General features: G+C 53.0%; 1 protein-coding gene across 3 annotated transcripts in view; it reads right to left on the reverse strand.

The window, feature by feature from the left end:
* The window catches only part of TTC7A (tetratricopeptide repeat domain 7A), a 111,666-nt gene that overhangs the window by 16,055 nt on the left and 80,534 nt on the right, over positions 1-15,077 (reverse strand). For 2 of the 3 annotated variants that reach the window (XM_006909621.3, XM_025045221.1), the window contains exons 16-18: positions 9,676-9,792; positions 6,134-6,231; positions 4,409-4,543 (exon numbers count right to left, since the gene is read on the reverse strand). In XM_006909621.3, the coding sequence (XP_006909683.1) occupies positions 4,409-4,543; positions 6,134-6,231; positions 9,676-9,792 (350 nt within the window). Of the gene's footprint in view, positions 1-4,408; positions 4,544-6,133; positions 6,232-8,738; positions 8,826-9,675; positions 9,793-15,077 lie in introns of all 3 variants that reach the window. The other variant, XM_025045222.1, reaches the window with a different exon arrangement.

The raw sequence follows: 15,077 nt of genomic DNA on the forward strand, positions 1-15,077 counted from the left end.
TCTGATTTCCCCACTTCTCTTGTCTTCCTCCCTGCAGACTCCTGACCTCCTCTCTTGCCTGTCTTGGCTTTTCTTCCTCTTCCCTCCATCTCTCCCTACTCGCCCGCCACCCCCTCCCCGCCGCGCTTTCTCTCGGCGGACTCCAAATGGAAAACATCTGTTCCCTGGAGCTTTGCGACAGTCCCTTTTATTATTTTTTCTGAGGCATCCTGCTCTAACCGTGTACCCAGAGCTGATCCCAGTCTTCCTGCCATTCCTGTCAAGGCCGAGGCCCCACACTCAAAGTTGGGGAATAGATTCGCTCTTTTTGGGCTATTTGCACCCCCTCTTTGCTGGGAGAGCCTTGCTCTCAGGCTGGTCCTGAGGTGAAGATCTGGGTGAGGGAGGGCCCAGGGCTACGCCTAAGGCCTTTTAGGGAGAGACGTGCTTCTTAGAGACTCTGGAGAGACCTCAGAAAGGAGGGGGGGGCCACCCAGCTAAATGAGCAGAAGCCCCCCAGGAGAGAAGTTAAGGTTGGGCCCTACCTAAAAAGAGCCTACTTTGCCAGCCTTGAGCCCCAGAGAGTTACCAAAACTGCCCCATGAAGAAAATAAGCATCCTCCCCATGGAGCAGACCCTCAGGGCATATGGATGCCCAAAATGAGGGAGAAGGAGGGGTGAGGGGAGGACAAGGGAGAAACGAGAGAGAAGACTGGGGTGTGGGGGTGGGGGACAGAAGGGAGAAGGCCCAGGAGGATAACAGAATCCCAGGGTCTAAAGGGATTTTCGGGTTGGCCTGAGACCCTCCACCGCTGGGACCCAGAGAGTGGCATAATTTGCTTTAGCCGCAAGGGAGTCAAGGCTGTGTGGGCCTGGGCTCCCGACTTCCTGTCTCAGGAGCACTCTCCCTACTAACTCGGGACCCTGGGAGGAGGAAACGACAGGCAGAGAGGCAGGAAGAAGAAAAAGCTGGAGCAAGGGAAGACAGGACATGGAAAGAAGGCACAGAAGGCAAGAGGGAGGGGGGAAGCTGGGAAACGAGAATGTAGGAAGGTAAGAAAAGGAATGGGGAGGAATGAGACAAATGAGACGTAGACAGGCGTGCGGGACCAAGAGTAAGACATGGTTTCCTCCTTCATTATAGTCTCATAACAAATATGATCTTTAGACACAACCCTGGCTGCCCCACTCCAACCCCCAGTCTGCATCACTGACAACTGGAGCAGCTTCCACCTGTAGGGCCACCCAAAGAGCTAGGCACCAGCGCCCAGGCAGTGTGAATCTGTCGTGTGGGAGCTGAGATGCAGGCCAACTTCCTCCGACCCAGGGAAAGCCCAGGCCGCCTGTGAGCCCCTGGACCTCCAGGGCAGGGACCTCTCCCTCCATCCATCTGCCTCTCTCTAGCACGCTGTTCACTGTTTGTTCCCACAGACGTGAGCTGCGGTGAGAGAGGAAGGTGGGCCATCTTGCTCTCCTGGAAAGCCTCTCTAGGCACTCAGGATCCTGGATCATCTATGGGGCCTGGTGCCTCTCCCATTCTCACACAGACCTGCTGACAAAGAGGCAACATTCCTGAAACTCATAAATCCTCTGTGAGGCTTCTCACATCAGACTGGAATGGGAAGGAGACTTGAACAGGGGAGGGGAGGAGGATGAGAGTTGGGAGAGGAAGGACATATTTCCCAACCTAAAAGTGGGTTAACGATAGAACTTTCTGCCAAAACAGACTGGGATGCAGTTTATCTTGAACAAAACCAGGGGAATTAGCTCATTCCAAAATGATAAAGGGGGATATTTTTCCCTTCCTGCAAAACTGCTGCAGCTGGTAGAATCATTAGGTGAGTGGGTGGTAGTGCTGGTGACGATACTCAAGCCTGGGTCAGGTGTGGGGAAGGGTGGTAGTTTGGGAGAAGGTATCGCCCTGGCGATCTGCTCCTGGCCCTTCATTCAATAGGCGCTCGGCACATGCTTGCCAGTGATGATGGCCAGGGGAGGGGAGAGGGCTCATGGGGTGCCAATTGCTCCAGAAGGCTCCCACGCTCAGAATGAAAGACCTAGGACACGTTCTCATGTCCCTTTCCGGCTGTGGCAGCTGTTCACCAGTTTATTCCCCCTTTCCTCTATAATGACAGATGCCCTGATTTTTAATGGGGCATATGGACACCCAGAATAATGATATTTCCCACAGCCCTTTGCAGCTAGGTGTGTGGCCAATGGACTGCGAGGGGGAGTGATGTGTGCGAGTTCCAGGACATGTCCTTACAGGGAGAGGGTGTCTCCATGTCCTACTCTTCCTAGTTATTCCTTAGAATGTGAATGTGGTGGAGAGCCACGCTGGATCACAAGATGAGAGTGATACCTGTGGACAGCAGAGCCAATAAAATGGAAGACGCCTGGGTCCCTGGACCAGTCAAGCCTGCCATCTCTGAACTGTTATGAGAAAATGAAGTCACTGTAGAAGCCACTGCTATTTTGGACTGGTCGCACACACCCAAACCTGACACCTAATGCCACACTGCTAATGCCTAACCCTGACGCGGCACCATGTTCAGAGCACTCAGATTTTGTTCTCAGAGTTCTCTGTAGACTGATTATCTTAGGTAATACTCAGAGAAGACTAATGTGCCAATAATTGATGGGCATGTGTTTATATCAATATTCTCAAATCTAATGACAGGCTTTAGGAAGACCTTTAACCTTCCTCGGAGGTACCAGAACATATCAGCAGCCCTAGTGTAAAGTAACATATCTGAGAAATGCATGCAGGCTTGTAAGATGCAAAAAAAGTTTCATTTGCTGTTGGTCGTAAACAAGTCACAACATTAAAATAAAAAGCCCTGAGAACTCCAGAGTGGGCAACGTACACCTCCAAAACTGGGTCACTATGTTACTGATACATTCCTTGAATTTGGTGAAGCCCCAGCCGGACCCCTCCGAGCCCATACGGATCCATATCTCAGAAGAAGACAGGGGAATCTTTTGCTAAGAGGAGGCTTTTTCTATTATTCCTCTGGATTTTTCAACATTCCTCCTCTTCCTACTTAAGATGCAACAAGCTGACCACAGAGCACAGCCCCCACACATCCTCAGCATCCTGAGGGACCCTGATATAGTAACTAGGGCAATATTTGCATTATTAAAATGCTTCCCTGTCTAGCCTTTCTGTGAATCCTGGTCCAATTTTTTTCCCCTCGGATTCAGACCTGTGGCGGGGATAGTGGGGGCGTGCTGCATACTAATGTGTCCATATGTGAGTGCTGCGGGAAACCTTAGATTCTCATTAAAGCACATTCTAACTCTGACTTGCAAAATCTGCATATGCCAGAAACTGGTTATCTACTTTCGTTCTTTTTCCCATCTCCCCCTTGGGGACTATCGGTACTACCCCTTGGTGGAGAGGGGGCAGATATGAGGATAATCAGAGCTTCACTTGGGCAGATCTCAATCAAGGAGGCATGTTGGCCCGGTGCATTTTTAGGATTCCTCTTATTCTATCACCTTCCTCTTTATTCTGCTGCCGCTGCCATTTTATCTCATTCAGGCACATCTCTGGCCTTGACTCACTCTTTTCACTTTCATCCACCTCTCACACCACCATCAGATTCAACTTCCAGTCACTGCAGTGTGTTACTCCTTGGCATTCCTTAGCCAAGAATCAAAGACACACACGTTGATGGTGCCTCGCTGCCTCTATGACTATGGTGGATGGAACAGAAGCCAAGCACCACTCACTGAGCACCTATTATGCGCCTCACACTACACTAACTGCCATAAACACATTAGCTCACTTTAGATCAGGACAGGCAGGAATGAGCTGGCACCAGAACCCAGCTCTATGTGACTATGAAGCTGCCTCTCCAACACCAACTGACCCTCGAACTCCACAGCGGCAACAGTACCAATTAGCTTTCGAGAGGGACTATCCCCTAAATGGCAACCCCAGTGTTAGCAGCCCTCCGCCCTCAATGCACTCTACCGCCAGATCTCCCTTCTCCTGGGGGCTGCCTCTTCTCTAGCAAGTCTGTGAGCTCTCGGGGTTGGAGTATTAACTAGCTCTACTCAAGAAGAGGCAAGAAGGAGGGATGGGGCCTATTTTGGAGACTAAGACCATCCATCTTTGTGGCCTTTCCTCAAATCCTTTCACACATGTATTTGCTGATAGAGAGCTTCTCCGGGTATGCAGGCAGGCACCCTCCCCATTTGGCAGAGAGGAAACCCATGGCCAGACAGATTGACTTTTCCCGGGTCAAGCAAAGAAGAAATTGCTGGGACTGCAGCTCCATATTGCTGAGTGCCAGGCCTTTCCATGAGAAGTGAAGCCCATGTAAGCTTTGTCAGCAGTCCCCACCCGCCCACACTCCCTTTTCCAGGACAGGACACAGCTCTAAGAGCCTGGTGGCCTGCTGGCAGGTGGGTTGGTGTCACTCACCAGCCTGGAGCCAGATCTGTTCCAGTGTGGTCCACAGCTGCATGGGGCCCTGCTTCAGGACCGAGCTGGGCATGGTCAGCTCTGACATGGCCTCCTCCAGCCGGGAGGCGGCGATGGACGATGCCCGCCGAGAGCCTACAGATCAAGACACGAGAGGGCTGAGCAGCAGAGTCAGAGTGTCACACACTCCAGGCCCCAGGAGAAGCAACTGTGCAGCCTTATGGGGAGAGAGAGGGCATACCGAGACGGCACAAGGTGGCCGCCAAGCAGCTCACAGAGCCATTAGGGACGGGCCCACCTCGTACCCTCACCCACGGGTGGGGAAAGGAGCTTTCAAAGGGGCAATCAGGCAGCGAGCCCACTTCTAGGAGTCTAAAATGAAGGAAGACAATCACAAACGTCAGCAAAGATGCTCATTCTCCCACTGTCTGTAACACCAGAAACAGAAGTGACCCGAATGTCTGACAATAGGGACTGATTAAAAACAAGTTTTATGATCATACAAAACTATGCAGCCGTTCAAATAACGATGTGGAAAGATGTTGCAGTTAGGTGAAAAAAGCGGGTTGAAAAAGGGTATGATCATATTTTTATAAAAAAAAATATGGGCATGGAAAAAAGTCTGAAAGGCCATTTATTAAGGTCTGGGTGGTAAAATTATGGGTGATTTTTCTTCCTTTTGCTATTTTTGCTTTCTGTTTTCACAAGTGCATGTTATTGTTTTTTTATACAGAAATGTCCCATTTGAGGTTATGCTGTGTAGGATCCATGGTGGCAGCTTAGATCAGACCCTGTGACCTTAGGAGAACCTCTCCCTGTGGCAGTTGTGGGTGACGTGGATCCCTTTTCAGGATATATGAGCTGCTGACATTTACAATTCACATGCAGGTGAAATGTGAGCACTTTTTTCTCACTATCTCAGAGGCAATAAAGGCTCCAATAAACTTAGGAGACCTCAGGGCAAACCACAGATGACTTCAGCTTGTAAGGCAAGTGCATATGGAGTCCTTCTACTTTGTTCATGGTTCTTCCCTCTTCAATCGCAAGGGCTCTGTGCCCGCCTTCACCATTTCCTCCTGGAGTCAGCAGCTCCACATGCAGGCTGCACTCCTCAGGTGCACCTCTCAAGTCAGGTGCTGGGCTTGGCACCGGAAATCAACACCAGTGAAGGCACTGGCGCAACTTGGTTCATGTCCACAGAAGTGGAAAAAATGAGCAATGCCACTAAGTACAACTCCTTCGCACTTTCATTCTTGTGACTAATTCTTATGACTTTGAAGAAGGGATTCTACTTTAATCAGGTCCTCAGATAAAAGTTAGCTTGGGCTTAGAGCTGTAAATATAAACTCAGCTCATTCCTTCAATCTACTAGGGACATTATAATGGCAGACTTTGGCCTTGAGTCTTAGCCTAAGGGGAAATGGTTTCTGTGCTCCACACATATCTTTCTACCTAGTCCCTACCCTCTTCATCCCTATTTGGGAGATAGGGCCCCTCCCTTGCCTACCCTAGCCCCAGGGCCTGTAGCCACCAGAGCCAACATGGGCTCTGAAAGATGCCTCAAGGCAGCTCCTTAGCGCCTCAGCACAGACCTCAGAGCAGCGAGGGCAAGGAGTGGGGTGGATTTGGCCAGGCTGGGCAGATGACACTCTCCCTGAGTGTGCTCAGGCTGGGATAGTGACCAGTGGAGCCATGTGGACAGTTGTCTGTAGGACACGTTCTTACCGGAGTCTGCGTCATGGGCATCGGGCAAAGTCAGGTGAATGCCACTCTGCTTCTTCAGTGTAAGGCCCTCACCGAGGCTGCCATCCTTTTCCAGGCCTCTGGAAGGCAAGAGAAGGCGAGGCCCTGGTGAAGTGAAGGGCTGGCAGGGAGGACGAGGTAGCCTCCTGCCAGGCAGGCTCTGGGGCTGAGAGTTCAGGCCCAAGAACAGAGCCGAAGCCAAGACCACTGGGAAGGATGAAGACAACCAGAATGATAGGACAGGTCAGGGCTCAGGCTTGGGATGCTGGAATCTGGCTCACTCCAGAGGCTAAACTGATATGATGCTTGCTACTCCCCATCACTCACACACATACACATGCTGCCTGCTGAGTGCCTGTGGGGCCATCAGCCTCCTTGCCATTCTCTAACATTGCCACATTTCGTGCCCAGGCTACACACTTGTTCATGCTGCAGCTACCAAAATGTTCTCGCTGTTCTTCCCAGTCCAATCCAAACCCCCCATCCTTCAGAACTCAGCCTGAGTACCCCTCATCTGTCTAGAAAGCCTCCTCTGGCTCCCTTGCCCCTCATGGTGGCCTTCCTTTCCTGCTTCCACCAGCATGGACCCCACACCACAGATGCTGAGAATGAGAAACTAAGAAGCTCCCCTTGGCCATGGGAAGGTCTTTTCTACCTTTTGTTGCCTTCACCAATGTCAAGCCGAGGGCCAGGCAAAGAAAAGGCACAGTAAACTGGCTTCCTAGGAAAGCCTGGTCTTTGCAGGCCACCAGAAGTGCTCCCTCCCGGTCCACCCCCAGGGAGGGAAGGCTCAGATGCCACTCTGCCTCAGGCACCCTACCCTGGCTGCCAGGTGGCCCCAGAAGAGCCAAAGGGGAACCCTGGTATGGCAGATGAACAAGCGTGGTGACCCCATTCCCCAGCCTCCCCAATTTTTGACGTCCCTGAAGCTCCCACACTGCGAGGGAAGTTCCTCTGTCTCAGAGTGGGGGGTTGAGGGGAGGCCAGGTCAGAAAGGCCGCACAGTCTGTTGTGCCCTCCCAAGGGTGCACACAGCCCACAGCTACCCCTACCCACTGCCAGGGACGCCGTGGCCCTTGAACCTGCTGACTGGGGCAGCTTCAAGGAGGACCAAGGTGACAGGGCAGGACAGAAAGCAGGCCTAGCCGGGGGCCAGAAGCTTCTTCCCTTCAGAAGGGTGTGAAGATGATGATCCCATAAAGAATATTATCCTAACTCAGGCTCACAGTGGCCTGAAGGTAGGCCTGTGGCCACCACAGCCATCTTTGTGGACATTAAAGGACACCGCCTACAAAAACTGCAGTGGGTCAGGGCTAGTTCCTGTCCTCTCCTACCCTCTTCCCATTCCTGGGAGGCACCTGAGTGTCATGCCAAGAGCCAGAGATACTGGGTTAAAACCACAGGGCAACCACTTCTTATCTGTGTGACCCTCGGCAAAGCCACCTTTCTGGGTCTTAGTTGTCTCATTTTGAAACGACCATGAGAAATGTCCATCTTGTGAGGTTACTGTGAGGAGCACGTGAGACAACACGGGCAGGTGCCCAGCACGTGGTGGCATGGTACATTTCAACAGATGCAGCTTCTTGTCTCATCTGCCCGCCCAGCCCCTGACACGGCCTCTCCTGGGGCTCCAGAGACAGCCCATCTTGGGGTCTTTTGCCACTAGTTCTAAGCCAATATACAGCATTGTTCCTGCCCTAAAGAACCTGACAGCCAGGTGGGAAGAAGAGAGTCGAAGTTGAGCAGTCAGCAAAAATCCAGATGTAGAGGGCTAAGAGGAAGCATCAGAGGCAGGGTGACTAGAGGTGCCAGGAGGAGGGGCACCTGAGAAGGGCCTGAGGGGCAGTGAACAGCAGGAGGCGGGGTAGGGTAGGCTAGTCCCTCAGGCTGTGGATTCTGGCCTTGATCCTGAGCTGCCCCAAACTAGATTTTATAAGCTCCAGTTTCTGCTCTGTGGCTCCAGGTTGATAAAGAATGCTCTCTATTCTCGGGAAAGCCAGGAGGGTATTGGATGCAGGCCTCTGGTCCCAACAATTTGCCTCCAGGGTCGCTGGCCTGGCTGAGCCCTGCTCCACCCTGAAGGTTCCCCAGGAGAAGTACCTTGGGGAGGAGCTCCACCAGGCCCTCGGATCAGAGATGAGTGTGTGGGTGGTGATTTGAAAAGACCCCTAGGCACTGTCCCCACAGCCCACAGCTCTGCTGCCTAGCATGAAGCATAGGCTGGGCCCTATCTGCCCAGAGACAAGACCACCTGGATGAGCAAGCAACCAGCCATCCCACAAATAGGCAGTCCCTGCCAGCCTCTCTCCACAAGGGCAACTAGGTTACGCACCTGCCCATGCAGCCACAGCTGATAGGTTGGAGAAGTGCATCTGAACACAGATCCCCCTCGCACCAGAGTCTGGCCCTCGCCCTCACATCACCCAGCCCCCCAGGTGGTTCCCCATTTCCTCTCTGAAAAGTCCTCTGCCCCAGAGCCTTCTTCTGGCAGCTTCCAACGGCTGGTCCTGATCTACTCTGGAATTTTCCAGGCCCAAAAGTCTGCAAAGAAAGTGACACCCTGCCCTGCCCAAGGGTGTTACTCCACTGGATTACTCTGGGGCCTCCTCTGTAAACGTCACCATTAGAGACATGCCTCTGGAGACTGTGAAAGCCTTCTGAGTGCTCAGAGTCCCTGTGAAAATAGAAGCGCATCCACCACAGTCAGGTTCCCCTGAGGTCTGAGGGAGATGACACTGCCCGCAGACCCAGAGAAGGCGAGGAGGTGGGGTCCAGACCAGGAAGAGGCAGTGTACCGCCCTGCATGAGGCCTCTTTTCCTCTTTGGGCTCCCAGGCTGAACCCTAGCATCTCAGTGGGTTTGAGCAAAGACTTTCTACAGATTCGGCCTGGACATGGCCGTGCTCTGGCCCAGGAAAAACTTGGAGCCCAGGCTGGGGACTATAGCGGAAGCGAGGATTCATCGAGACAGTGGGTAAGTTGGGAGGAGTAGGGGGGCCCTTCAGGAACTCTGCTTCCTTCTCTTCTTTTAGCTTCCAAATGGGACCAGGAAAGAAGTAACAGGTTGCATGGATTGGGATTCAGGAGACCTAGGTTCAAGCCCCAGCATTACCATTTACCGAGCAAGTGGCTCTGGCAAATTATTCAAGGCCCCTGAGTCCTAGTTTCCCTACTGGTGAGAATAAAATCTGATGATATCTAAGATAAAAGCAGCTGATGTGGAAGATAGAGCAGCAAGCCCAGCTCCTGGCTCAGATGCTCACGAATGATTTTTCTTCCTTCTTATTCTTCTGAACTTAAGTCTCCTAAACAGATTCTTTATGTTCTTCACGGAGGATTGCCACAAAGTTAAAATTAGACCAGGGATGTAAAAGGCCCCAGCAGCAGTAAGTCCTACACTCTCATTCAAACATCCTCATCGCCCCCTGCCCACCAGGCATGTGGCCACTCAGCAGTGGGTGGTTGCCAGGCAACCACCTCCCGTCAACCTTCTGGCAAACCCAAGGGACAATGACAGCTACTCACCCCAGCTGAGAGAAGTTGTACAGGGTCTGCCACAGCCTCAGCATTTGTCTGCAGGTCACGAGGGCTTCCTCTGGGCCTTTCAGTACCTGCTCCAGCTTCACCTTGGTGAACATCAGGCTGGGAGGAGGGAGAAGAGTAGTCAGCACACCTGTGAGGGGGCTCCCTTTCCCCCCGGCTCTCCTCTCAGGCTGTGATTCCAAGGGGCTCAGCCCCATCAGAACAGCCCCCATCTACCTACCTTCCAACCTACAGATGGCAGAGTGCCCACGAGTGTGGTGGCCTGGGCCGTACCCCGGGATCACCTGCTGTCTCTGTGCATCAGTTTCTCCATACTCTGTGCCAAAGCACGAAGCACTTTTCTGTATTTCTCATCGTCCATGGCGCTTAGCCACTTGTCCGCGATCATATCCTATCTTGCCCCACCTTCTGAAGCACTGTCAAGTGTGGTTACTAGCCTTGCTTTGTTTGCACGTCCTCGTTATGCTGACATACCCCACAGGCCTGAGATGGAGCCTTGTATAAGAGACAGGGCCAGAAAACAACTCTGAATCAAGGAAAGAGGCTGCTAAGCAAGGAACTGGTAAAATGGTCATTGAAGATCAGAGTTCTGCTTTCCAACTTGCCCACATACAATAGGTGCTCAATTAGCACCTCCTCAACTGAACTGCAAATTTGTTTCCTGACCCTGGATATAGGAGGACATCCATGTTTAACTTTATCAAAGGATTCTTCATTGAGTTTCCTAAAATTGCCAGCTCCCCTCATATATTCATTTGGATTAAAGGTACATGAAGTCCTATTCAGTCACCATTTAGGAACACAGTTACTGTGCAGAGAGCAACCTCAGAATCTCTTTCAACCTAAAAACCAGAAGTCCTCTGATGTAAGAATAGTGTGGGGATGTGGCCCTAAGAGAGGCTGGGAAGAGAGGAAAAGGTCTGGTTCCACCAGGAAGCAGGGCCACAGGAGGGGCCGATGGCTGCCTCCCTCTGCCCAGGACACAGCAGAGATCACTGGAAGGCTGGCTCACCAGGACTGGGGCAGGGTCTGGATACTCTGCTATGTCTGGGGTTGGACCTTTAGTTACTGGGGAGGTGTGGGGACACTTAGGTGGTTTAAGGCAGTGGCTGTTTACCAGTGGGTATGGAAGTATTGTACTTTTTTTTTTTTTTTACCACCAGTACTGCCAGCCACAGGGATGCACACCAGTGGCCTGGGCAGACTGGCTGAGCCACTGAGGCCCAAACAAGGCTATGCCTCCCGCTTTTCACTGGGTGGTGAGCTGTGACGCACTTTTACTCCCGGCATCGCTGTTGGGCAAATCCACATAACCGTCAGGCTCTGAACTTGACCGATGCAGGGTGGTTCTGCCAGTTCTTCTAAGATTGGCACATAGGCCCTCATGGAAGCTGAGTCCTGCATCTAGACAGGGAACATCACTGTGACGTATGGCTGCAGCAGGGGGCGGGCCCCAGACAGGGAGGCGGGGAGTCCACCTGGGAGCTTCCCCTCTGGTCTTCTCCCTCACTTCGGACCCTGCCTCCTCTGTCTTGCATGAGACCTGGGCCTCCAGGCTCATGAAAAACGTTGATGGCCTCGCTGTTCTTTTCTCCTCACACCTTGTTTTTCTTAAATTGTGACTTGTCCGGTAGAGAACGAAGAGGGTAAAATTCGCCCCAGTCCACTTCTCAGAGAAGGGGGTTGGGCAAGTATTATTTTTTTTCTTCACTTTTCCTCAAGCATGCCACGTGCCTTTTCTGCTCCTGCACACAGGGTACCCCCACCCCAGCCTCACATGGCCTCTCCTCTCCATTTGCATCCATCTCCCATGACAGACTTTAGACCCCCCTCAGCAAGCCTTCCCAGACTCCTAGGATGCCCCGCTGGCCTACGAGGTCCCGAGAGCAGGAACCAGTGTCTGTAGCGTGGCATGCACAGGCCTGAGCAGGAACGTGGTCTCAGCACCTTGGGCGGGCAGCTGCTGGGGAGAACTGGTTCTGCCGCCCCTGCTCTCCTTTCCCAGATTCTCCAGTGGGCCAACGCTCCACAAGTACTAGGAGCCTCTGCTTTAGGGACTATGAAGTGGAAGACACAATTCTTGTGTTCAAGGTAACAATTAGTGCTAAAAATGACAAATTACTCAGAAAATCAAGTGCTGTATTTTTGGATCAGAGTCAGTGCCAGAAAAGAAGAGAGAAGGGGTCTTGTTGGGGCTGGTGTTTGATGCAAAGGAGGGTGGGATGGGACATAGTTAGGAGTGGGGGAAAGAGAAGCATGGCGGGGGGACCAGTGGCTGGAACAGCAGGTGCTGGTGAGGAATCAAAGCCTCTGAGGAAGGGGGGCACATCCAGGCTCAGTCCATTCCAAGGCTCCCCTCCCCTCAGGCAGCAGAGTCCCCTGGGCAGGGCTATTTGGGTTGGGCTGGGCTGGTTCCAAGACAGCTTCTGGGTAGACCGGCCCTGCAGCATTTTCCTAACACCCAATCTCCCTAGACAGGCTTCCTCTTCAGCACGCCCCTCTCTGCTAGGGCGCCTCTCCCCATTCCTGTTGCCTGCACCCCCGAGAGCCAGGATGGGGCCATGGCAGACCTGACCAACGCTGTGCCTGGAACAGAAGTGGCCGAAAACCGAGCTGGTGTTACAGTGACTTCTACCAATGCAGGCTGTTATCCTCGCGGCTGCTGACATTCCATTAGCATGAGCGACCCAGAGTGGAATTTCTCAACCCAATCACATCCTTTGAGGGCTGGGCGAGTGTGCCAACAGCTACCCTCTGGTCAGAGCCTTCACTCCCCGGTCCTGGGAGGTTCCACATCAGCTCCTGCGGAGGTTTCCTTGGTCTCGAAGTTCAGCACTGCCAGAGGGGTCTTCTCAGCCAAAAAGCCTACCCCCACTGTCCATGACATCAGTCCAAATGCCTGTGTGCACCACCTTCCACTCCTGCCACCCCTCTGCATGACCTTGGGGACCCGTGTGCTGCTCACACGGGTATTAGCAGTTCCCTGAACTGTAGGACAGGTCCCTGGGCTCAGCCATGCCCTGCTTCATGTTGTCACCCTGTTGGAACTTGCCCTTCCCCCCCAACATCCAGCCAACTCCTAACCAGATGTCACCCTCCATCAGGATGTGGTCATCTGCACACGTGCTGGCCTGCCTCTACCTCACTGCTGAAGTCTCTCTCAACCCTCCTCCCAACCCCCCCACAACAAGAAACAGCAAAAAAGCTCTGCTCCCTTAGAAGGGGCAATTCTGTGGCTCTTCTAAGACCACCAACCCCGCCCCCCCCGCCATACACAGGCCAGTCGGAGCCCAGGGCTCCCACGATGGGTGGCCCATTTCTCCAAACAACAGCATGAAGGCTGGAAGAGCCCTGGTGGGCCACCCTGGCTGGCGGGTGTTACTTTGGGGCCCACGTAAGGGCCACAGCCTCATCAGAATGCTGAGCTTCCTGTGTGGGCCATGGGGAGGCTGCTGGCATTGGGGGCTGGGGGATATGAAAGGTAAGCCCGGCTCCTTAGCCCCTTTAACCAGCCCAGGCCCCGGCATATCTGTTTTATATACTGAATGAATCTAAACTGTCATTTGAAGAAAGGATTCCAAAAGCCCACCATCTTAACCCAGTGGCTCCCATCCTCCTCCTCTGAGAAGTCCTAGTGTGACCACCCTCACCCCTCTCTGAATGGTCCAGACATTAGGCAGCTAGCACTTAATTACAGTATGTTTCTTTTTGCCACATGGCTTATGAGTTTAATAATGAAAATAAACTCATATCAAGCATTTTAAAATTCAGATACTGTGGAAACAGTTTGTGGCCAGTTCTGCCTACAGATGGTAAAGCCATCATTCATCTTGTCCTGTGTGCATGTCCACCTGCAGGACAAGGCCCTGCCTCCGTCCACGTCATTGCCTTCCCAGCTTCCCCAGTACCTGGCACAGAGCTGAGCACACAGTGTCCGCTTTGTACTATGAAAATGTGTGTTGTTACAACCATCCAGCCGTGTTCTAGATCTCACAATACATATTAAATCAGAGCCAATTTCTGATGCCGCCACTTCCCACTTCTGGTTCCTGGCTAGGAGGGAGGACAGGAAGCTGATCACTTGCTGCTCACAACTGCAGAGTGGGCAGGACTCACACAGCCAACAAGCAGTGAGCTGGCTGATTCCATTTTAAGCTGTCCAGAGCAAAGTTGTACAGGGCCTGGGGAGGAACAGGGCGTTCTGGGTATGACATGAAGATGTCTGGCTCCTTGTGACTGGGGGGTCTTCACCCCAGAGAACGGTCACCCAGGCAGAGCCAACAGTAGTACAGCTAAGGAGAGTCTGAGACAGGAAAGCCTGGAATTCTGAAATCTAGTAGCCTTCTCACACCCGGACAAAAGCCATTCTGGGACAGGAATGGCCACATTGCTGTCCTCAGACCCTGCACTGTGACCTCACTCAGAGCGGACAGACACTGGACCAGGAATGAGAAACCTGAGCCAAAGTCCCAGCTCTGTGGCTGCCCAGCTGGGCATGTCACAGGGTCCAGACCTGCAAAATAGCAGCGAGGACTCCTGCCCCATCTGCCTAGGGATCCCACAGATGAACTGCGGTGACCTTTAAGGAACAGCTGAGAACCCACAGGTGCATTCAGTCCTTAAGCACAGGCCAGCCCAAAGCTCAGGGAAGGGACTCCTGCTTTGATACTGCAGGCCTATCAGACCCCTAAAAACAGTTTCTAGGCCGGGAGCCTCTGAAGGCTCTCAGAAAGCCCCTGAGCTGCATGGCCTGTTTGGCAAGGCAGGTGGTCCTCCTCGTGGCTCTTGGGACCTAAGATGGGCATGAGAAAGGAAAAGGACAGAGGGATGGACAGAGCCATAGCAACCTCGGCTGTGACCCCCCTCTTGCAAGCACTTTCCTGTTTTTTTAAGCCGTGGAAGCTCATGTGGAATAAACATTAAGGTCTTTTAAGGCCGCACACCCTGGCCACGCCATTGCATCTGAAGGCAGATGTGAAAGTGAGTGTTCTCTCTGGGGAAGGGGAAGGAGCGAGAGTCAGTGTAAACACACCCTGGGTGCTGTTCCACCCAGGGGTTAAGCTGCTGGGGCTGCAGGGAGGAGAGTCCTGGGTCCCGGCACTCTCCACCGCACCATGCGATGGATGCAGCACATGTGCCTTGGTCCTAGCAGAGGCCCGGCGCAGCCGCAGGCCCACTCTCTGAGAGCTCGCGCCCCCCCAAACCCCATGAATGCCATCAGCACCTTGGCAGCCAAGCCGGGCACCCCATGCCTAGGCTTGGTGCTCCCTCATCCACCGTCCTCACGGCACGCCTCATCTACCACTGCACTCTGGTTAAGGTGGAGACCTGCCACCTCCCCTATCACCTGCACGGTCCAGCATGGGGGCGGGCGAGGAAGGTGC

The sequence above is a fragment of the Pteropus alecto genome, unplaced genomic scaffold (assembly GCF_000325575.1).
Source record: "Pteropus alecto unplaced genomic scaffold, ASM32557v1 scaffold131, whole genome shotgun sequence".
Taxonomy (NCBI): Eukaryota; Metazoa; Chordata; class Mammalia; order Chiroptera; family Pteropodidae; genus Pteropus; species Pteropus alecto.